This window comes from Astatotilapia calliptera, chromosome 5 (genome assembly GCF_964374335.1).
Source record: "Astatotilapia calliptera chromosome 5, fAstCal68.1, whole genome shotgun sequence".
NCBI classification, from domain to species: Eukaryota; Metazoa; Chordata; class Actinopteri; order Cichliformes; family Cichlidae; genus Astatotilapia; species Astatotilapia calliptera.
Genome location: NC_137426.1, coordinates 29,515,260 through 29,537,750, shown reverse-complemented (window position 1 = coordinate 29,537,750; position 22,491 = coordinate 29,515,260). Strand labels below are relative to the sequence as shown.

At 41.8% G+C, this 22,491-nt stretch overlaps 2 protein-coding genes across 2 annotated transcripts in view; one reads left to right on the top strand and one right to left on the bottom strand.

Annotated features, from left to right (window-relative positions):
* Positions 1-4,046: 4,046 nt before the first annotated feature.
* Positions 4,047-22,491, top strand: part of LOC145428749 (uncharacterized) — a 217,496-nt gene continuing 199,051 nt past the window's right edge. Inside the window, exon 1 of the mRNA XM_080301401.1 lies at positions 4,047-4,491. The gene's annotated coding sequence lies outside the window, so the exon portion shown is untranslated. The remainder of the gene's footprint in view (positions 4,492-22,491) is intronic.
* Positions 9,820-22,491, bottom strand: part of dnah1 (dynein, axonemal, heavy chain 1) — a 29,495-nt gene continuing 16,823 nt past the window's right edge. The window contains exons 47-78 of the mRNA XM_080301403.1: positions 22,077-22,307; positions 21,700-21,896; positions 21,386-21,521; positions 21,021-21,229; positions 20,771-20,942; positions 19,954-20,145; positions 19,740-19,850; positions 19,404-19,589; positions 19,102-19,293; positions 18,811-18,978; positions 18,515-18,706; positions 18,157-18,288; positions 17,835-17,960; positions 17,605-17,724; positions 16,839-16,988; positions 16,580-16,740; positions 16,167-16,392; positions 15,819-16,014; positions 15,556-15,707; positions 15,270-15,470; positions 15,015-15,155; positions 14,734-14,892; positions 14,086-14,217; positions 13,780-13,950; positions 13,455-13,634; positions 13,023-13,199; positions 12,227-12,397; positions 11,913-12,043; positions 11,319-11,463; positions 10,842-11,048; positions 10,423-10,657; positions 9,820-10,023 (exon numbers count right to left, since the gene is read on the bottom strand). Coding sequence (XP_080157529.1) covers positions 9,902-10,023; positions 10,423-10,657; positions 10,842-11,048; positions 11,319-11,463; positions 11,913-12,043; positions 12,227-12,397; positions 13,023-13,199; positions 13,455-13,634; positions 13,780-13,950; positions 14,086-14,217; positions 14,734-14,892; positions 15,015-15,155; positions 15,270-15,470; positions 15,556-15,707; positions 15,819-16,014; positions 16,167-16,392; positions 16,580-16,740; positions 16,839-16,988; positions 17,605-17,724; positions 17,835-17,960; positions 18,157-18,288; positions 18,515-18,706; positions 18,811-18,978; positions 19,102-19,293; positions 19,404-19,589; positions 19,740-19,850; positions 19,954-20,145; positions 20,771-20,942; positions 21,021-21,229; positions 21,386-21,521; positions 21,700-21,896; positions 22,077-22,307 — 5,421 coding nt within the window. The 3' untranslated portion in view covers positions 9,820-9,901. The remainder of the gene's footprint in view (positions 10,024-10,422; positions 10,658-10,841; positions 11,049-11,318; positions 11,464-11,912; positions 12,044-12,226; positions 12,398-13,022; positions 13,200-13,454; positions 13,635-13,779; positions 13,951-14,085; positions 14,218-14,733; positions 14,893-15,014; positions 15,156-15,269; positions 15,471-15,555; positions 15,708-15,818; positions 16,015-16,166; positions 16,393-16,579; positions 16,741-16,838; positions 16,989-17,604; positions 17,725-17,834; positions 17,961-18,156; positions 18,289-18,514; positions 18,707-18,810; positions 18,979-19,101; positions 19,294-19,403; positions 19,590-19,739; positions 19,851-19,953; positions 20,146-20,770; positions 20,943-21,020; positions 21,230-21,385; positions 21,522-21,699; positions 21,897-22,076; positions 22,308-22,491) is intronic.

Here is a 22,491-nt window from a genome sequence, read left to right as displayed (position 1 = left end):
AGTAGCCAAGGTAGTGTTTTTCCTGGAAATTTTAAGTGAAAGGATAAAGTAACTGCTTACCACTTTAGTTTAACAATGATTAATGAAATGTAACCGTGTAACTCATCAGCAGTCTGCACAGTATGGTCACATATTAAAACTGAAGAATATGTTGTACTTGTTGTAGTGTTTCATCATGGGTCCAGTTTTTACCCAGGTGCTTAAAGCCCTTCTTTACCCTCATGTAACACCAACAGTAATTTCCAACCACTATTTCCTGTTCCTGTCAGTCAAACAAACAGACGACAAACATCTTCTATAAACAGGAATAATGTCATTTTATCGGATTAGAAAACATCTAATCTAGCGTTGATATTACACTGCTGTTTAGTGTCTGGCTGATCTCAGTGTCACCAAAATATCTGCCCTACATGTCAAACAATGAGAGAACTTGAAACAGTAACATCACCTAGCAGCTTATTTTAATTAGTGCTAACGTTTTGTTTGCTGGCTAACATTGCTATTATTATAGTCACAGTTAATTGACTTTGAATAGCTTTATTTCAAAAGTAATTTTACAATTTCACAGCCATTTAGCTGTGTTAACTGTACATGCTGTAGGTCATAAGGCGTGCATGGATCATTTTTATAATCAGCCTCTTGTCTTTTGTCCACCACAGGCTTTGCCATGATAAATTGGTCAGTTGACAACCAGGAGCCGTACACCTTAACCTCAGAGGCCAGGACATCCAGGGGCAGTGTGAACACGCACTTGCTTAAATGGGACGCAAGACGGACTATAGAGGGCCACCCGCTTGCCAGACAACCAAGTGCTGTCCCTGTCCACGGCCAGTGTGAGAAGGACTCTCACTAAAGTCAACCCACACAAAGCTGCTGGACCAGACAATATACCTGGACGCGTGCTCGGAGCCCGTGCTGACCAGCTGACTGATGTCCTAGCGGGCATCTTTAACATCTCCCTGAGTCAAGCTGTTGTGCCACAGTGCTTTAAAACCACCACCATCATACCTGTCCCCAGACCTTCCCAAAGCCTAATTCCACAATGATTGCCTGAGCCTATTCTTGTTAAATGATGAAAAACTCAAAGGCACGTTTGGGCAGTGGATCTGTGTGAAATCAGCAGCTTGCAAAACGAAATCAAAATGTGTGCAATTGATTCTAAAAATAGAAATCACAATAAAGTTCAACATTTACTAAAACCGCCATTCAGTCATCTGAGAGTCTTTACTCATGAAATTATAACGGTTAGATGAATGTATATGCAGTGATTTACTGATCAATGATAAAAGGGGAGATTTATGCAATAACGAAGACTGTCATGAAAAGTATTTGGCATCTGATCTCCTGTAACCTGCGGAGCTAAGCTGTTTTACCAGCTCTGCTCTCTGATTTTTCTTTTTTCTTTTATGAAAAAACACAAGTTGTCAAAGTTATTTGTTTGCAAATGTATTTCAGAAATATCGACATACTTTTTTTAATCAGCAGAAACTTTATGTCAGTAGTGCAAAAACCTGCACTGATCTGACCTCATTTCTTCCTCATCCTGATTCCTGACCTGGGAAGGGAGAGAAATATTTGTTTTTGTTTGTCTTCTTGTTTTATTTAATTCCTTGTGGGATTTGGATCCAACACGTAAAGTATGCATATTATGCACACACACAAACACACATGCAGCTATTACCCATTTCTTGTATTCTTGAATAAAGACATTGATTTGACACATTTAATTAGCGGCCAATTGTTTTTATTGTTCAATTATTAAGAAAAAAGAAAAGGTGGGGGTGGGTGGGATGGAAAGTAAAGGGAGAGAGGAGAGAAAACCCCAACAATCCCCTCTGAGCAAGCACTAGGCGACAGTGGATAGGAAAAACTCCCTTTAAAGGAAGAAACCTATGACAGAACCAGGCTCTAGAGGGGGCAGTCAACTGTCGGGACTGGTTGGGGGGTGATTGTGAAAAGAGGGGAGGGAGATGGGAGAGGTGTTAGTAGTTAAGGGGGGGGGGGGGGGATTAAGCTGGAACAGAGGTGGGAGAGGAAGAGGCGACATTGGCAGTACTGAAAGAAGGAGTGTTCCTCCTCCAGAAGAAGCAGAAGCGTTTTTTCTTTTTCTTCAGCTGCTCTTCCACGAGCACCTTTTTCTCGAGGATGAGGATTTTCAGCTCCTCGATTGTTTCGGTGTTTTGCTTCTGCAGCTTGTTGCATTTTTTCTCCACTTCTTCTATTTCAGCTTGTTTTTCTTCCAACCTTTCTTTCAGCACTTTAGATGTTGCCTCCTGTTTCTCAAACTCCTGGAGAAGAAGTTTTTCTTCTCTCTGCTTACTGACCAGCTGTTCTCTCTCTTGAAGCAGGTCTTGATATTTGTGCAGTGTCTCTTCGAACTTTACCTGCAGCATCCTGTTGTTTCCCTCCATGAGCTGGAGTTGGCACTCCATGTCTCCCTGCTTTCTGTCCAGCTGCTCTTTCTCTTGCAGGATTTCTTTATTTTGTCGCAGAGCTTCATCAAGCTTTCCTTGCAAGCTTTCATTTTGTTGCTTGATGCTCTGCAGATTGGAATCCATTTCTTTTTGTTTGATTTCTTGTTCCCTTTTCTCTTGGAGAAGCTTCTCATTTGCTTGCTCTGTGCGATCAAGCCTTTTTTTGTCAACATTGTACATTAGCTCCATGTCTCGGAGATTGGAGTGCAGCCCTCTCTTCTTCGTGCTGTCTTTCATCTTCTCCTGGAGGAGTTTTCTATTTTGCCGCAGAGCTTGATCAAGCTTTCCTTGCAAGCTTTCGTTGTGTTGCTTGATGCTCTGAAGCTTGGAAAGCATTTCTTTCTCTTTTAACTCCTGTTGCCTTTTCTCTTGGAGGAGCTTCTCATTTGCTTGCTCTGTGCGATCAAGCCTTTTTTTGTCTACACTGTACATTAGCTCCATGTCTCTGAGATTGCTGTGCAGCCCTCTCTTCTTCATGCCGTCTTGTTTCTTCTCTTGGACAAGTTTTTCATTTTGTTGCAGGGCTTCATCAAGTTTTCCTTGGAGCTCCTGGTTCTTTTTGTCCATGTCATGGAGATCCTGTTGTTTCCCCTCAATAATAGCTTCCTTTTCTTGAAGCTGGAATGACAACTTTTTTAGTTGAGCGCTCTTTCGCTCATTTTCCTCCATCAAGAACTTAATCTTCTCTGCGTTTCTGAGCGCTTCATCCTCCAGTTCTTCCAAACGCTTTTCCTCTAGTTCCACTTGGTCACACCAGGGAAGAGAGGAAAGGGAAGAGTCTAGTGGCTCATCCCAGGGAAGAGCGTATGGGTCAACTTCTTGTCCCTTTGGATTTTTTTGAGACATGTTTGGTCTGGATACAGTTACAACTGCAAAGGATCCAAATATTTCAAAAGGCTTTTCTGGCGAACGGTTCAATGCTGCACACATCAAGGCTGCGAGAAACGGACTAAAAGTCGTTGCTCTTCACCCCTATTTATAGGTTTTTGGATCAAAGGAAAGAATGGTGGTAAGATTCTACGTGTGTGACGTCATAATTCTGTAAGGCAATGAGGTTGTCACGTGATATTTTTGGAGGAGGGCATTTTTCAACTTGGACAAATTATCAGTAAAGTTTCAATCTCTGTTATTTTCCCCAAAAAACGTGTTGTCGCAATAATGTTTTCTACTGTAATTGGTGCCAACAGATGGCGCAGTTTAAAGTTGGCTGTTACTCTGCCCAGGCTGCTACCATAGAAGAAGAATGTAGACCAATAGTACTTTAACGATGTCCGCTGATCGTTTCCGTGTAAATCTTAGCATTGCTTTAGCCGTCAAGCTAAAGGTTTAGCTTCATACTGCCATATTTTCAGAGCAACAAAATATTTAAACGGTCTCAGATCATGGTGAGTATTTGAAAAAATGTTTATTTAATGTGAAGCCTGTGATGTGGAAAGGTTAGCAAGCGTAATTTTGCCTATTGTGTTATACACGGGTGCTTACATCCGAGTAGTGTTGATCTTTTCTAAGGTCCATGGGTTTATCCAACGAGCAGCTAAGTCACCGTTATATCTGTAATTTTGTGTGCAATAGTGATGGGACGTTCTGTATCGAGGCTTCGGAGCGTGTGTCGAGTAATGGAGGGGGCGTTTCCGCGAAGCGCGTATCGAGGCTTGCTTCATTTATGGGAGGAGCTGAAAATGATGACGTCCGAAGCCTCGCTGCCCGGCTGTACCACGTGACTGGTTCATGAAGCGGTTCGAACTTTGCCGCAAATAATCATTTTCCATACTGCCAGCATAAATATACACAGTATACTGCCATCACTACAATATACATGTTTTACACACTCCTTTTGTTGTTGACATTTACAGGCTGTGTGCAAAATGCCACACTCTTCAAATTCATGCCAGCTATTATTTTTACGTCCAGTAGGTGTCCTGCTAGAGCAAATGAAGCTTCATGAAGCTTCGCGTTGGGGTGAACCAATTGGATGAAAAGCTTCAGTGCTTCATGGGGCTTCATCTGCCCATCACTAGTGTGCAACGTCTTAATGCAAAAAAAAAAAAAAAAAAAAAAAATCCCAAATCAACGCAACGAAGCAAAGACTAAACAAAAAACAAAAAAAACCCCACAATGCGTTTTTAAGCTCTCTCTGCGTTCACTGCCTCTGCAAGTGTCAAACTTCCTCGCTTTAGCTGATGCTAACCAACATTAGCGCTTACGGTTCGTATATAAACACAACTGTCAGCCCTTCACTTTTGGTGCCGACAACATTTTGAGCATTTTCTACAGTTTGTGAAATGGTCGCCATTGGCATTACATGCCAGTAGTGTTCGCTAATTGACTTTACCGGGGATTATATTTATTACAACGTTACTGCGTGGAAGTGATCATAGTGTATGCTTATGAACGTGAGTGGTAGGTGTTATTAGTGCGACTTTACCCTTAATTAGTTTTCCCACCGGAAGTAGAGTTGTTTATGCGACGTGATGGCTAGAGCAGTCCCAAACAATCGATTGCGTTTATTAACAGACCAATTCTCTCCAAACTTTTAGGGTAAGCTAGACTCGAGATATGGTTGCAATAATACGAACAAGAGCGCAACAGCATATTGACAATGGCGAGAACTTTAATATTTACATTGTGTTAGTGCACCCATCGCTCCGCATCCTTAACGCTACATTGATGTCGAGAGTCTCTGACACAGCTGTGCTCTGCAGCACAGACACCCTGCTTATCTGTGATTCGGCCAGACTGGTGTTGAACTCCAAAGACATGCGCGGGGTTAGGTTAGTTGGCTGTTGGTGTGAGTGGTTGTCTGAGTCTCTCTAATAACCCTCCAACAGACTGGCGACCTGTCCAGGGTGTACTTTTGCCCTATGACAGCTGAAATACAACCTGAATAAAATAAGTAGGAGAAAATGAATGATGTTTATGAACTGTAGTTAATGTAGTCAGACAATAAGTTACCGAGCAACAGGCCACAAGTCTTGGTGCAGAATCATACTAAGATTTAAAAAATAAAATGTTGGCACTGGTGTTTGAAACAGTATACTGTCAGTAAGACTGGAGCAACTGCACACATCTGGAAACTAATAACTAGAGTAGTTAGTAACATTTTGTTACTGCATCCATTTAGCCAGGTATAATTAGCATGTCTACATACATGTCATTTCTAATGTGGTCCTATGTGGTATGTTGTAGGACAGTGAAGTGTCTGACACTGACCATGTAGCAGTGCCTGAGAACACTGGTATGGAGGGGGAGAACGCACCTCTTTACTGTATTTGTCGAAAACCAGACATCAACTGCTCCATGATGTAAGTATATATCAGTTTTATATTTGCAGTATGCGCAGTAGGGGTGGGCGCTAGCTTCAGCAATGTTATCAGAGGTTTTTTTTTTTTAAATGAAGAGCTTCTATTTCGAGAAAACTACCAATAAGGATATATGCACAGATATAGAAAACAATACTGTAACATTTTATTGATGCTTGCAGTTTGGAGGCAGCAGTATTTGCAAGTGTAACTAAATTCCAGGCATTTTCCATCCTTCTTTTCCTATCAGCTTTTTTCTAGTTGTCAGTGTGAACCAAGGTGTCAGCAGCAGCATTATAGTGCAAAAGTAGTGACCCAGCATAGATCAAATGTAAGCACAAAAGTAGCCAAGGTAGTGTTTTTCCTGGAAATTTTAAGTGAAAGGATAAAGTAACTGCTTACCACTTTAGTTTAACAATGATTAATGAAATGTAACCGTGTAACTCATCAGCAGTCTGCACAGTATGGTCACATATTAAAACTGAAGAATATGTTGTACTTGTTGTAGTGTTTCATCATGGGTCCAGTTTTTACCCAGGTGCTTAAAGCCCTTCTTTACCCTCATGTAACACCAACAGTAATTTCCAACCACTATTTCCTGTTCCTGTCAGTCAAACAAACAGACGACAAACATCTTCTATAAACAGGAATAATGTCATTTTATCGGATTAGAAAACATCTAATCTAGCGTTGATATTACACTGCTGTTTAGTGTCTGGCTGATCTCAGTGTCACCAAAATATCTGCCCTACATGTCAAACAATGAGAGAACTTGAAACAGTAACATCACCTAGCAGCTTATTTTAATTAGTGCTAACGCTTTGTTTGCTGGCTAACATTGCTATTATTATAGTCACAGTTAATTGACTTTGAATAGCTTTATTTCAAAAGTAATTTTACAATTTCACAGCCATTTAGCTGTGTTAACTGTACATGCTGTAGGTCATAAGGCGTGCATGGATCATTTTTATAATCAGCCTCTTATCTTTTGTCCACCACAGGCTTTGCCATGATAAATTGGTCAGTTGACAACCAGGAGCCGTACACCTTAACCTCAGAGGCCAGGACATCCAGGGGCAGTGTGAACACGCACTTGCTTAAATGGGACGCAAGACGGACTATAGAGGGCCACCCGCTTGCCAGACAACCAAGTGCTGTCCCTGTCCACGGCCAGTGTGAGAAGGACTCTCACTAAAGTCAACCCACACAAAGCTGCTGGACCAGACAATATACCTGGACGCGTGCTCGGAGCCCGTGCTGACCAGCTGACTGATGTCCTAGCGGGCATCTTTAACATCTCCCTGAGTAAAGCTGTTGTGCCACAGTGCTTTAAAACCACCACCATCATACCTGTCCCCAGACCTTCCCAAAGCCTAATTACACAATGATTGCCTGAGCCTATTCTTGTTAAATGATGAAAAACTCAAAGGCACGTTTGGGCAGTGGATCTGTGTGAAATCAGCAACTTGCAAAACGAAATCAAAATGTGTGCAATTGATTCTAAAAATAGAAATCACAATAAAGTTCAACATTTACTAAAACCGCCATTCAGTCATCTGAGAATCTTTACTCATGAAATTATAACGGTTAGATGAATGTATATGCAGTGATTTACTGATCAATGATAAAAGGGGAGATTTATGCAATAACGAAGACTGTCATGAAAAGTATTTGGCATCTGATCTCCTGTAACCTGCGGAGCTAAGCTGTTTTACCAGCTCTGCTCTCTGATTTTTCTTTTTTCTTTTATGAAAAAACACAAGTTGTCAAAGTTATTTGTTTGCAAATGTATTTCAGAAATATCGACATACTTTTTTTAATCAGCAGAAACTTTATGTCAGTAGTGCAAAAACCTGCACTGATCTGACCTCATTTCTTCCTCATCCTGATTCCTGACCTGGGAAGGGAGAGAAATATTTGTTTTTGTTTGTCTTCTTGTTTTATTTAATTCCTTGTGGGATTTGGATCCAACACGTAAAGTATGCATATTATGCACACACACAAACACACATGCAGCTATTACCCATTTCTTGTATTCTTGAATAAAGACATTGATTTGACACATTTAATTAGTGACCAATTGTTTTTATTGTTCAATTATTAAGAAAAAAGAAAAGGTGGGGGTGGGTGGGATGGAAAGTAAAGGGAGAGAGGAGAGAAAACCCCAACAATCCCCTCTGAGCAAGCACTAGGCGACAGTGGATAGGAAAAACTCCCTTTAAAGGAAGAAACCTATGACAGAACCAGGCTCTAGAGGGGGCAGTCAACTGTCGGGACTGGTTGGGGGGTGATTGTGAAAAGAGGGGAGGGAGATGGGAGAGGTGTTAGTAGTTAAGGGGGGGGGGGGGATTAAGCTGGAACAGAGGTGGGAGAGGAAGAGGCGACATTGGCAGTACTGAAAGAAGGAGTGTTCCTCCTCCAGAAGAAGCAGAAGCGTTTTTTCTGTTTCTTCAGCTGCTTTTCCACGAGCACCTTTTTCTCGAGGATGAGGATTTTCAGCTCCTCGATTGTTTCGGTGTTTTGCTTCTGCAGCTTGTTGCATTTTTTCTCCACTTCTTCTATTTCAGCTTGTTTTTCTTCCAACCTTTCTTTCAGCACTTTAGATGTTGCCTCCTGTTTCTCAAACTCCTGGAGAAGAAGTTTTTCTTGATTCTTGTCTACACAAGTTTCCACTCTTATATTTTAAACCCACAGTGCAAACAAACACTTTAGGATAGCTTATGGACCCTTATGTGTGTTTCCACACAGTTAGGTATTTAAACCATACTTGCATTAGATTAGGATCAAATTTAGAGGAGCAGCAAGTGATATAAATAAATACCTAGACACACCACCATAATCCAACATAATGGACTGACGCCTGTTTTTCCAAATGGATTGACCAGTCTGGAAAGTCGACATCTATGTTATTACATCCAAACAAAGTGAGAGATAAACTTGTATCAGAAACAGGTGTTCTTTCAGCTGGGATGATCTAGAGTTATCGCTTAAAAGCTATAAAGTCTGCAGTTATACTGTGAGAGTGTCAACAGGAGAGCCGGGGACAATTTATGATATACTCATGAGACTTCGATACCTTTAGCGCGCACTTCTCTCCAGTTTTCTTGTTAAAGCACTCGAGGACTTTGCCGTTGATCCCCAAGCCCAGAACCTGATTGGAGACTTTATAATCGTCCGTCACCGCGTTTCGCTTTATCTCCAGTTTAGGGTAAGTGGGCATGGGGAAGTGTGTGGACTCTGCGTCCTTCTTGTCGGCGGCTGGGAGAACTGCCGGCTGCTCTTGCTGCAGTTTCGGGTTGCCATCCGTGGAGTCTGACTCTGTCCCACCAGTATTTGGCGGTTGCGGAGCTTTTTGCTTTCCGTTTCCATTTTGCAGCATGTTTTACACCGGCTTGCTGTCAACAGCGGTGCACAGAGGGACAAACTGTGAGCAACTCTCCGGATTAACGCGATGAGTCCAGCCCTCCTCCGGTAAATGCGTAAAGCTGAGACCTCTAACGCATCCGCCTGTCCCGTGCGGACTCTACCACAGTGACTCCACTCTATCTTCACACAGGCTTACAAGTCAGAGTCCATTTGGGGAAACTACACTATAATTCTATTCTTTAAATGTAGCTCTCTGAACTTTAGCGATCCGGGGTGGCCCGTGAGAGAAAATCTAAAAAAGAATTTGAGCGCAAATGAACCATTTAAGAAAATTCCAGTCAGACGTGTTTGGGGGTAAAAAAAAAAAAAAAGAGGCAGTGGTGACGATTATCTGTTGATCTCGGTTTCCCGCTGATAACTCCTTCAGCTGCATTCACATGGCCAGTCGCTGTCACAGTAGTTTAAGCGCCACCCTCCTTCAGTCAAGTCATATTTCTCAACTGACCTACGCGGCCGCCTTAAAGGAGCAGGACGGATATTCAAGCATCAAATGAGCGCTGCGGGGAGGTGAAACTAGTCAGTGGTAATAACGGTTGTATATTTGGCTGTGCAGAAAATACACACAAAAAAGGATCCAATTACCAAGTGATTTTAGTGATGGTAAATAAACACAGAGGATATTGCTTGTGAACAGTTTATTAGATAGATTAAAGTAGATAACCAATAACTAACAGCAATAACTAATAATAACTAATTTCTCGTTCAATAGTCCAGTGCACAGATGAGTGCAACACCCCGTTTGACCCAGTGCCTCTGGGTGTGATGTGTTGGCAACTCCAATGACACCACATAGTTCGTAGAGTGGCCGGTGGTGGACAGAGTCCCTGCAAAAGCACACAGAGCACTTCAGTGACTTAAAGACAAAAGTGTTTTAAACCATTTCTGTTTTTTCATTGCTACACTGAAGGAAGGATTTGTGAGCAGCCTAAGGTGCCAAGACGTTGGCATTGCGAGTGGAAAAAACTGAGCTGCACTTTCAGATGCTTCATGAAATTAGACCCTCACTGGAGTCTATTTTGGGTGAGTAATAAAACCAGCAAACAGGGATACGCACAAACCTATGACGGCACACCTACTGACTACAGATCATAACCTGAGCCAGAGTTTCACAAACATGGACTTTTCTTTTGTTTTTTCCTCACAAATTTACAAAAAACTCAAATTAATCTATATTATTTCTTATAATCTCTATACTAATCTATATCACTCCTCTATATACTGACCAGCTCGTGTGAGTGTCTTGTAGATAGGGCATACATAGATCCCTGAGGCTGGAGGCTTTCGGTTGGGTTTGGGGATCAGCCAGATGACGGCCATTTGGGTGTAGAGCTCCTTGGGTCTGGACTCTGCGAGCTGACCTGCCTTGTTATCCCAGCGAGCCCCCTCCAGGAATAGACCATGAATGTAGCAGCCTGTGTCTGGTGTTTCTGTTATCTCTGACACTGACTTCACTAATACCTGAAGGATAAATCATCACAAAAAAGTAGGTCAAGACCAGTGAAAACCTGGGTTAGGGTTGGGGTGGGGGGTAAAGTCATTATGAATGTAGCACTTTATATACATACAGATATGAAGCAATGTTCTACATCTGTAAGACTGTTCTTTAAAACATTGCTGCTAGTGAGGCAGCCTACAGTCTGACCTCAAAGTCAAATCCAATCGTGTCAATTGAGGTGCCGAAGCGACGGGCATAATTCTGGAGGGTTCCGGTGAGAAAAGCCTGCGGGAAAAAGAAGCCGCTAATCCAGAACGCAGGTGGAATGCCGTTAGAGATCCATCTCTGTAGGAAATTGATCCTCTGAAGCAGGTCTGACACCCAGGAGGCCAGAGGCTTCAGAGACGGGTAGGCCTGAAGAACGAGAACAGCGGAGTCAAACTGTGCATTCTCAGAAAGCACATTATTACATTTTAGGAGGAGAACAGAAATATCTTTATTTGATTTTCTGCCCAGTGAAATGGCACTTCAAATATTCAAGTCACAAGTGTGCACAATCTAGTGATACAAAAATTTGAAGAAAAAAAAGGATAACAACAGAGAGAAAAAAAGAGAATACATTCACATGTGCAGCCCCTGCTACAAAGTGAGTCACATGTAAAGTAACAGCTGTGTGTGCCTTGCCTTGGCTTTCCACATATCAGGCACCGCATTGTTGAATAAGCTGCGGGCCATAAGCTCGAGCGCGGATGACATCACCACTGAACCTTTCAAAGCCTTCACAATATCTCTGAGACTCAGAGAGATGACCTCCAGCAGCTTGTTATATCTGAAAGATAAAAAACAAACAAACACAATTACAAGTTACTAAAGCACTAATAACCACATGCCCACAGTTTGAGTAAAACGCAATTTTCAGGGCATGACTTACCAGAAATCTACTAATATGTGTGAGGTAATGAGACACTCCCAGATCAGGTTGATTAATGTGCAAAAATTTCTTTTTGTGCATAGTTCCACAAAAACAGATAAGCATTCACCTTGCAGAGGAATGATGAAATGACCCCGTATGTTTCATTCCTCCTCAAATTTCTTCGTGATAACAAAAAACCTTCACTTAATGGACAAAATATTTCTACTCTCTATATATACAAAAAAAAAAAAAAAGTTTGCTGATCAATACGAATGACTCGGGAGATGCTAAGTCGGATTCTGGGACCTTCAGCCTCCAGACTCACTCTGGACAAATTTCTGACTAATAGTACAGCCTAATGTTACCTGATGACCTCCTGGATGAGCACAGTGTTCATGGACTCCTCGTAGAGCACCGGGTATTTTCCCATCACTTCTTCAATGTCAAAAGGAGGAGGGATCTTTTCAACGATGCCTGCCACTATCTCCTCCACTATCTGTAGCGAAGAAAGAAAAACAGATCATAGACAACACATCACATGCCCCGCACCTCTCAAACTCTATTTAATTACAAAGCAATCAATAACAATTAGTGCTAAATTGAATTATTAAGCAATCAATAACATGATGCTAGTAGTAATAATAAAGACATCTAAAGACAAATGAATCTGTATCGGTACCTCCTCAAGAGTTTTGCCCTCAGCAGATGTAGCTCGGGGCTGGAGACGAACCACAGCTTCTAACAAGCCAAAGGCCTCATTTTGAGCAAAGCTGATGTTAGCGTTGTCATGGAGACCAAAGATCTCAGGTGTGTCATTGATGGGCAAACCACGAATGTATGCCAAATAACCCTAGGGTCACAATTGCCATGACAGCGAGTCAGTCAAGCAGTCAGTGTTTGACATGATCAGAGTTAACATTTTACAGCATTTTTAACAAAATGTCTTGATTGGACTGCATTTCTAGTCTAAGCTTAAATCACAAGCTTTCAGGCTTTTCTGCAATCTGTGTTACTGCAGGCAAATACTCACCGCCTCTCTTGTTATATTTCCTTGTTTGAGAATGGCAGCAAGAAGAGAGAAAACAGTTTCTATTGTTGTGAACTTGTTAAAGAACAAACTCACACAAAGGGAAACACACTGTGGCATTGCAGCACAGTAATTCATGTGATAGTTTAACTTCTCTGAGCTGTGGAAACTTTTGTTCTCTATGACTGATTTGTATTTGATGGCTGTGTGACTCATGGTGTTTTACATGACTGATGTTTCCCCCCAGGCTTGGCTAACTTAGCCTTACTTCCAAAAAATGCATATAGCATGACTCTTTTCTGTTTTTTAAAACAAACATACTGTATGCCCCTATTTAAGTTTGATAAGGCACACACTTGCCTTTTATACTTTGCTTGGCTCACAATCAATAGCCTGTTATAAACTCAAAATTATGTATAGTAAACAGAGAGTTCTGAGTTTATCTAACCTTGATATCCAGTTTTGTGTCTATTTGCCGGTAGACTCCAGATGCACAGTAGACGTGATCACTACTGAGGACAGCAGGACAATAGAAGTCCTCCACCACACTGAGCAGACATCGTCTGTCCCAGTCATCTGTCACACGGCCACCATAATTAATCTCTCCTGCAGTGTATTTTAGAACCTGGACAGGTGGAGGACAGCAATGGGAGACAGACAAATGAACATGCTCAGCACAGGCAGATGCACACACATAATTTCTACCAAAAACCAGAACACAGGCGTCTTTAGATGGCCTGTGTTTCTGCTTATAGCTTATACATCAACTATCTGTAAGAAACATTCTTATAACTGTAAGAAACAGTATGTATAAGTAGGAGCAATTTGAAACATCATCTTCAAATAGGTAATGAAACAGAGACAGAAGTGTTGCCTCCACCTTGTATGGGATGTCCTGGTACTCATCCAGGAACATTTTGAGCTGGCTGATACAAATGTTCAGGTCGCCATCAGTGAACTCATAGGGAATGTTGAAGCCCAAAGGGCCAAACTTTCGTCTCTCCAAAGCAATTCCATGGAACAGGCAGAGAGACAGCAGCAAAGACTTAAAGTCTGCTGTCTAGACAAGAAAGAAGAGTAGAGGAACCATTCATAGCAAATCTACACACTGGTTTGAGAAGACTTTACTATATGTTGTCAAACCAAAGCAGCAGGAGCTAAATATGGGAAACCAATCAGAGACACTAGAAGTACTTGAGACAGACCTTGGTGGAAGAGGAGAGAAAATCATTAGTGAGCCTCATGTAGGTTTTCTGTAGGTTGGCCTTGATGCCTCTTGGAGGTTCAATGGTCATCTTGGAACCATTCTGCAGAACAGACACCGGGAACTTATTGCTGGGAAGACTTGTGAGCCACAGGCGGAAGTTCTCGTGCACCTGTACAGGAAAAGAGACAGATTTTTCCCTTGGAATATAAAGGATGAAAAAGCTCTGTGTCCTTGGCTAGTCTAGCATATACACACTGAGGATCTGTTTTGCTTCTGGTTTATATTTGTGTCCTCTTGTTGTCACCTTTAGTGGGTTGATGTTTTCAATAAGTCTCTCCAGGGTAGGCATCCAGCTGGGTGCCAGATGACAGTTCTGGAAAAAAACCCAGTGACCTCTTTCCATGGCATCGTGCATCATACTCTCAGCCCAGGGGCCCTGAATCACACAAATGACAGCATTTCTGATAGGTTTAATCATTATTGGAGAAGCTGGTCTCATAAATAATATTTTGACTGTGGGCCTCAGTGCATCTGCCTACAGCTGAAAGGTTTTGGATACTCAGTTGAAAGACAGAAATTGAGAAGGGGGATACAAAAAGCCTGACACGAGCCAAGATCACGTAATTGCAAGTAATGTGATGCTAATGTCTATTGAACGTCTAAAGTGTGCTGCTAGAAGAATGTTGCCAGCACGGTTTAAGGTTTTTGGACACTGAGTCTGCATTTATCATTCAAGCTTCTTAAGCTCATTTATGGCCCCTAGAGTACATTGTCCTGGAATGGTCATAAATAGTGAAAACAATTAGCACAGCGGTGCTCTCATTCTCATTCTCACCAAGACAAATGACACTGGCCTGGTTCAGTGAAAATGTGATTTACAGCAGATTCCTGTGAGTCAGAGTGTGTGTGTGAGAGAGAGTGAGAATTCCCAGGCCCCCCTTCTAAAACTGACCTGGCCTTGGCCAAGAGAGATGGCGCTCATTTTCTTGGAGAATTGCATGACATCAGCAAATTTGTAGAGGTCAGCAGCAGGGTCGGTGCCAGGGGACAGAACAAAGATCAGGGGAGTGGAGGAAGATGACTCTGCGAAGACGACAGACAGGTCTGATGTCTGCAGAAAGATGGAAAGAGAAATAAGCCATAATTGATGTTATCACATACTGTGTCATAGTGTCATGTTACTGCACACAACTGAGATTTACTATGCATTTTAAGACGGGAGAAGTACTTTACCTGAGGCTCTATGAAGCGCTGTCCTAACTCAGCAGCAACAAAGTCCTGCAGGCCTTGAATGAGGCAGTCAGCCCTCAGACAGCGCAGGACCAACAGCTTCTGGAAAGAGTCCAGGATGACATCCCACGCTCCTGGGAGGGGCTCCCTTTAGGCAAATATACAGACATAAGCACAGCTTGTTAGACACTCACAGCTTCTGCAACGTACAAATGAAGGTGCAAAGTGTGAATGTGTTAGCACGGTGTTTGGCTTTACATGCCTGTGAGGCTGGCTACTGTCAAAAATTTTCTTGAAGCCCTCCAGATGTTCAGGGAAGCTTTGCGCCAGGTTAGAAAAATTTTTCAGAGTGCTGAGGCCTAAAATGTCCTGCCAGGCACGTTCTGACAGCCAGCTTACTGCTGGGTTGGCCAGCTGTTGGACAGGCATTGCTCCAGACAACAGGTAGCGCCACTCGACCTGTCAAAAGGAGGCGATGCAGCTTCATCACGTGTATTTAGGCTGCTTAAAGAAGATGACAGATCCCCTTCTTGCCGTTACTCACCATGTCAATCTTTTTGTCGTTCATCATGATGCGAGCGCACAGGAGAAAGGCAAACATCAGTTTGTGTTTCTCAAACAAGCTGCGACATATATTACCATAGAGGCTGAAGGTGAAATATTCATTGATGTTCCAGATTCTCTCCTCCACTGTGTCTGTGTGAAACATGTCAAGAAAAAAGGTGCTACCATAACATTGTTCACATCTGGTTCTTGTGATTTTGTTATCTTCACACATGTAGTTCAGTGTATAATCTTGCTGACTACCTGCACTTCTAGAGTTGGCAATACCAGACAAAAAGATTCCCAGGAACCACTCCAGAGAGTACTGGTACATTGGGTCAACATTGGACAGATCTGACACGCAGAAGAAGAGGATCTGTGCACGCACAGCCACAGGGACATACTCCAGACGGGCAGCATCAATGTTCTGCTCTGTCTTTTCTGCTGCCTTCACTTTAGCCTGCCAGAAACCCCAACATCGAAAACAGAGCAAATGTGGCTTAAAAGTTTAATGATGCATCACCAACATTTTATGAACAAGGGTGTAAAGAAAATTATTTAAACACTTCCCCGATATACAATATTGGACACAAAACTTTTCCACTGCCTGACCTTGATCTCTCCAGCTTTGATCTTCGAAGCCTCCAACACTCGGATGAGCTCCTCATTGTCCACAGGATTGCCTTCTGTGGAGCTGAGTCGGAACAGTATCTCATCCTCAATTTCTTTCAGTTCCTGCTTCATCTTGGCATTGCTGGTGATTAGCTGGTTCTTTGCAACCTCCAAGTCTTGCTGCTCTTTAGCCACCACCATCCCCAACAACTGGTCTTGTAGACCACTGAATATAAATAGAATGCACAGTCCCACAAATTCAGACCGTATGAGTAAGTATCACTAACAGAAACAGGTTTGCAGGATTCAGGACAATGTCCAAGCAATTACATTTTAACATCCTGCCAATCTTTTCAGTTATGGACTAAATAAATTATAATCACAGCAGATACTAAAATTAAAATGTGTGTTACCTGGGTGACAGGGTGAAGTTTATGAGTGTGACTTTGGCAGAAAACTCTGGAGAGTAGTGTGGGTTGGGCAGCTTGGTTGTGAGGTACATCTTGAAAGACTCGTGGTAGTCGATGAGTGAATCGCCCAGTTTCAGTAAAGTATGGCCTTGCTGCTTAAAAGTCTTAATAGGTGTGAGATAAACATAGTGGTGTGTTAGAAAGGTGAATAACACTGAAATAAAAAGAACCATTTGTTTGCAGCAGGTGTGTGAGTAATTACCTGTTGTAACAGGACAGGTTCTAGAGCAGGATCTAGTTCTTCCCCCACATTCTCTAAGAGGCAGGGTTTACCGAAGCGGATTGCATTCTCAAGCCTGCGCAGGAAGTCCCGGTCACTGAGTTTCACAACCTCCAACCCACTGTCCTTTTCCTGGGTGACCACAGGAAACATTTATGAGTAAGCAGTAAATCAAAAATCTATTTAAGCATGTATGTGTTAATAATATGTCCAGAGTTTGTTACACATCACTGCAGGTACCTGTGATGTTGTTGTTAACATATTAATTATGTGCACTAGAAACTTTATGATACTGACACTTGATCATATAATTACATATCACATTAAAAAAATAAATTAAAGGAACACTTTTTAATCAGACTATAGCATCAAGATAGTTAAACTTATGGGATATTGATGTGGTCAGTTAAGTAGCGGTTGGGGTCAGTTTCAGTTTCAGCTGCTTTGGTGTTAATGACACTAACAACAGGTACACTGGAGGGTCAATGAGGCAAAAACAGCAATAATTTTACAGGTAGAGGCCACTGACATCTTCCCCTTCTCATCTTTTCAGCCTTCTGTAGGTCAATCATTTTCATTTCCATCAAACAATGTGGCATCCTGTAATTCCTAACACAATCCCAAGCAAATATCTGTATAGTTAAATGTATGTTAAAGTGTTCCTTTATCTTTTTTGGGCAGTGTATATCCAAATACTGCTCTTTTTCTTCTCTCAAGTTTTGACATAATCAGCACAGTTTGACCTCACCATGTTTTTAATCCATGTGTTTGCTTGTCCCTGAGGATCAATGAAGAGGGCCCAGCGCAGAGAGTACTGAGAAATCACACCATTTTCCACAGAAAGGTTGTCCTTGGGCAAACCTGCTATCTACAGGCACATAGAAATAAAAAATAACATTAACACAATAAAAAGTCAAATTAACCCAGAAAGGGTGAAAAAACAAAATAAGGCACTCCTATGAATAAATTGCCTCCAACCTGCCAGGTGCGGATGTTCACTGGATCTCCCAGAGTGCTGACCAGGTTGGGTACATCAGTGTGTGGAACACCCAGCTCTTTGAAACCTTTCAGCAATTCTTTAGCCATGGCTGCTCGGTACTCTCCCTGCCCCCCCCCCCCCCCCCCCAAAACCCCCCAAACAAACAAAAAAAACAAAAACAAAAATAATCAACACACAAATTATGCTTCATTGATAACTGCATATACAGTATATTGTATTGTGGGAGAGGACCAGATGGAGACATGCTAAAATGAGGAATATAGACAGATACAGTGCAACATTTTATTATGATAAACTTACAGTGAAGGGTCCCAAGTATGCAATATATCCTGCAGACAGAAGCATGTCACCGGCTACGTTACTGATCATGTAATCCAAATGTTGTACTGTCTCCTTCCAACGCACTTTTTCATCTGCCAATCCACCAATAAGCTGGGAAATATAAAAACAGACTAACATTTAAGGACACATAGTAACTGGTATCGTAAACCTTTCTGCTTTCTGTTGTTTTATTTTTTCATATTTATGTATATGTTCCAAACAGTTTTAGTATATAGACTGAAACAATTGCATTACTATATAAATTAATGTGTTGTTTCTAACTGCTTGATTTGGCCATGTGGGTTGTAACTGTAATTTTTACTCCCAGTTGTCTGACCTTGTCTGCTCGGACGAGGCGAGCCTCACATAGTTGATACTTATTGTCCAGCTCGTCCTTCTTAGCTAGGCAGTCCTGGTACTTGGCCTGCAAAGTGGCAATCCCAGCTTCAACTCCTGCCAGTTTCTCTTTGGCTTTATCCAGATTTCGCTGGGTTTCTGCTAAGTCCTCTTGGGCTGCCTGGAGAGCTATCTGCACGCAAATTTACACATTTACTGTTTTGATGACTCTGTTATCTGAAAGACATATTACTATATCAATTGTATGTCACACATAAATAATTAACACAGTTTTACCCTTTTAGGTTCCACAGCCTTCGCCACAAAGTTATATGCATGCATGGCTCGCACCCACTGGCAAATGGAAGTGCAAGCTTTGGAAATCTTGGCAATGGAAGCTGGCTGAAATTCCTCATTATCTATATATGGCTGGATTAAGCTGATCACATTCTCTGGGATGTTATCCTGCAGTATAGGAGGCAGAAAAAGCTGCTTTTAATACACTGCAAACATCAAACACTGAAACTTGAAGCATAAACTCAAATCTGGGAAAGTCAACAATAACGTTCTCGTCAATACATACTACACCTTATCATATTTGAAGAGACTTTCCAGAAACTTTCCAGGGTCCTGGAGCAGACCCTTCCCAGGCTCCCAGTAGTCATCAACCTTGGTGCCAGGTTTCTCCCCGGGTACCTTTTTGGGTTTGATGCCTTTCATAATGCACACTGCTTCAATAACCAGCTTTACACCTTGAGGAGGTCGCTGCATGGCTCGCACCTATATAAACCCCCCAAACAAAAAACAACTAAAAAGTTACTGATACTGTACATCTGCACATATCTGATATGTGAGAAATATCTTAGCCAGTCATTATCAAAATCCCTGACCTCAGTGACATCATTCTTGTTGAGTGACTTGAGGCTGGCCAGGGCGGCATCCAAGGCTGGCAGAGCTTCGTCTAAGTCTCTCTGAGCATCTGCTGCAATGGCTCCTGCAACACGGGCCTTCTCTGAAGCTTTTGCCTCCTCTTCTTGCACTGACCTACGGGTCTCCTCTGCAACCACTGTGTCTTTCTAGTAATGTAGAGTAAGAATTACACTCAACATACACATACAAAGCATACACACCTCATACAATGCTGAACAAAAGAAACTGGTCCCAGATTTGGTTGCTCTAACTCTGACTGTATTGTGGTCAAGAAAACTACATTAATGTTTTCTTACTTTAATGGTCTCCATGGTAACTTTAGTGTCCTTAGCAGCCTCCTCCAAAAGAGGTCTCATGGTCTCCAGCTCCTCTTGCATTTTACTCACACCTTCAGCAGTGCTAAGAAGCTACAGGACCATCATATAACAGACATTCAACTAAGACTTCTCATTAAATGCATGAATTTAAACCGTGAACCATGAATTTTCTTGTTATTATACAATGCCTTGCCTTCTCCAGACCAGTATTCATGCGTTGTCGAGAACCAGACAGCTCTTGTTTTTTGCGTCTAATGAGATCTGAGAAGATTTTGAACAGTTCTAGGTAGCTTTTAGGTGTGACATAATTGTGTCGAGAGAGTTCAGCCATGTACTGTTCACTCTTCCTGGCCACCATCTGGTGAATCCTCACACACATTGTTGTCTACAAAAAAAAAATCAGTTAGGAAAAAAATATAGTCACTAGTGTAGCTATTTGTGTCACCTTACAAAATCAAAGGATAAAACTGTGTTGTAGAGACCTGGAAGCTGCTTTTTGTGTATATTAATGCATCAGAAACGTTTACATTTGCTCTAAATCCAAACAGCAGAAGCAGAAATGCAGATTCTTGGCACAGCAAAACACAAACCCGTAACAGTTTAAGAGTCATTTTTCAGATTACTGTACATTTTCCCTAAAATTTCCAAACGATTCATTTTTATCTCTTAGGTCTGAACAATTTTGTGCATAGTTGCAAATAATGAAGGATTTTAGAACAGAGCAGGATGTTTTTTTTTTTTAAACTTATTTGGCCCTTAATGTGAAAAAAGAAAGCATAAAGACAGATGCTGACTATATAGGGAATAAAAATGATCAATTAACCCATGAAAAAGGAAAGTATACAATGCTAACTCTCAAACTTAACACCGGTGGCAAATTGGCTTCATCTTTAAATGTGTGAAAGCTATCACCATGGTTGCTACAATGTCTTATTTTTATTACATATACTTTGAACATAGTGCTTTCTGGCTTTGTCTACATGCATAGACACAAAATCCAGGATTCTCACCAGTCCCCTCATGGCAGTTGGGTTTGCTTCCACTTGAGGTATCTCACTAAGAAATGATGTGGCCACAGCCAGGAGAGCCTCCTCTGGCCAAGTGCTGAACCAGTCTATGGTACAACACGTCACCAGTGAAGGAAACTGCCTCATTCGTGCACGAAACACCTCACCGATGGGACTGTAGTGGAAAAAAAGAAGAATGCAAATATAAGCAGCAGGAAAGGGAGATTACACATTAAAACTCAGCGTTACTAACCTCATGCAGAGAACAGTGTGAATATTGCTGCGAACTCTCCTGATGTAGGCAGCCATAAGATTGGCTTTAGTTGGCTGGTGGCCCAGGTCTAGCACCACTGGCTTCATTCCCATCAGGATACGCTCCTGCTCATCTGATGCATACAGGTTGGGCACATCACCGCTATTCAAAATGCTGTTGATATCCTCCAGGAACAACTCACTCTTAATCTGGTGATTGGACATTTAACAGTTAACTTTTAACAGTGAGTTTAAAAATTGACTCAGGTTTTGCGTAGTAAGTAAAAGTACATATCCACACATGTAGTTTCTTCAGCTTATTATACAGTCAAGAATATCAGATGGTAAGAATGTGCGGCAGTATACCTGTGTGTCTACAAAGAGGAAGGTGATCTGCTGGTTCTGGAGGCCTGCCTTGAACATGATGTTTTTAATATCTTCTCTCCACTCAGTGTGGCCATAGTTCTTAGAGAGCTCAATCTGGAAACACTCATATTCTGATCTGAGTATGAACAAATGCTTTGTGAAAGCTGAGCCACAACATGATTGGAGCACATTCTCCATGTTTCTATAACAATTAAACTTTAACGTAAAATAAAAGCAACCAAAGGCTGATAGTTGTATGTTACTGAATCTACATCTCAAATACATCTCAGCTATAAGAATGATAGGAATCTTACATATAAGAGGCCAGCTTAGTGAGTGACTGGCGTCCACTGCCACCCACTCCAAGGAGCAGGGCATTGCCTAGGGGCTGCCGCAAGATCCGCCTGATACGACACACGTGCTCAATGGCATCCATAAAGAGCACCAGTTTCATCTTGGTCATGCTGATGTGATTGTAGTCTTCCATGTACTCCTCCATTACTTTTACCAACTAGACAATTTCATATAAAGAAAAACAAGATTAAAATTAGTTCTGCTGAAAGGACAAAAACACATTCATGAGGCCAACAGAAAAAGATCCATGATTATAAATCAGCTGTTTGAAAAAGTGAAAAGAAAAAAAATAATCACCCACCGAAACAATTTTTAAGGCTGGAGTAACAGCGCTCACCTTCTCTTTGTCATCTATGAGTTTATAGCCTTTGTGGTCAGCTCTGGGATCCATGAAATCTCCGTACAAAACAGGATGGCAGGGGACAACCTCTTCAAAGCAGCAGTCAAATTCCTCAATGCAGTCTTTCAGGACCCCTTTGAACCACTCTCTATCCTCATCACACACCAGGCGGTCCTGGAAAATCCGGCAGCTTTCGTGGTACCACAGGTGAAGCAGCTGTACTTTATCCTAAAATAAACAAGCAAAAAAACCCAAACAAAAAAGCTAACTTTGGACTTGGGATTTTAAAATAATCTCCGCAGTTGCCACTGAATTATTAATGCTCTGCTCATATCTGTAAGTCCTGTCGTCTGAGTTTTGCAGGTCGATCTTAAAGTGCTATAATGTAATGACATTACTTATTTCATTGGTT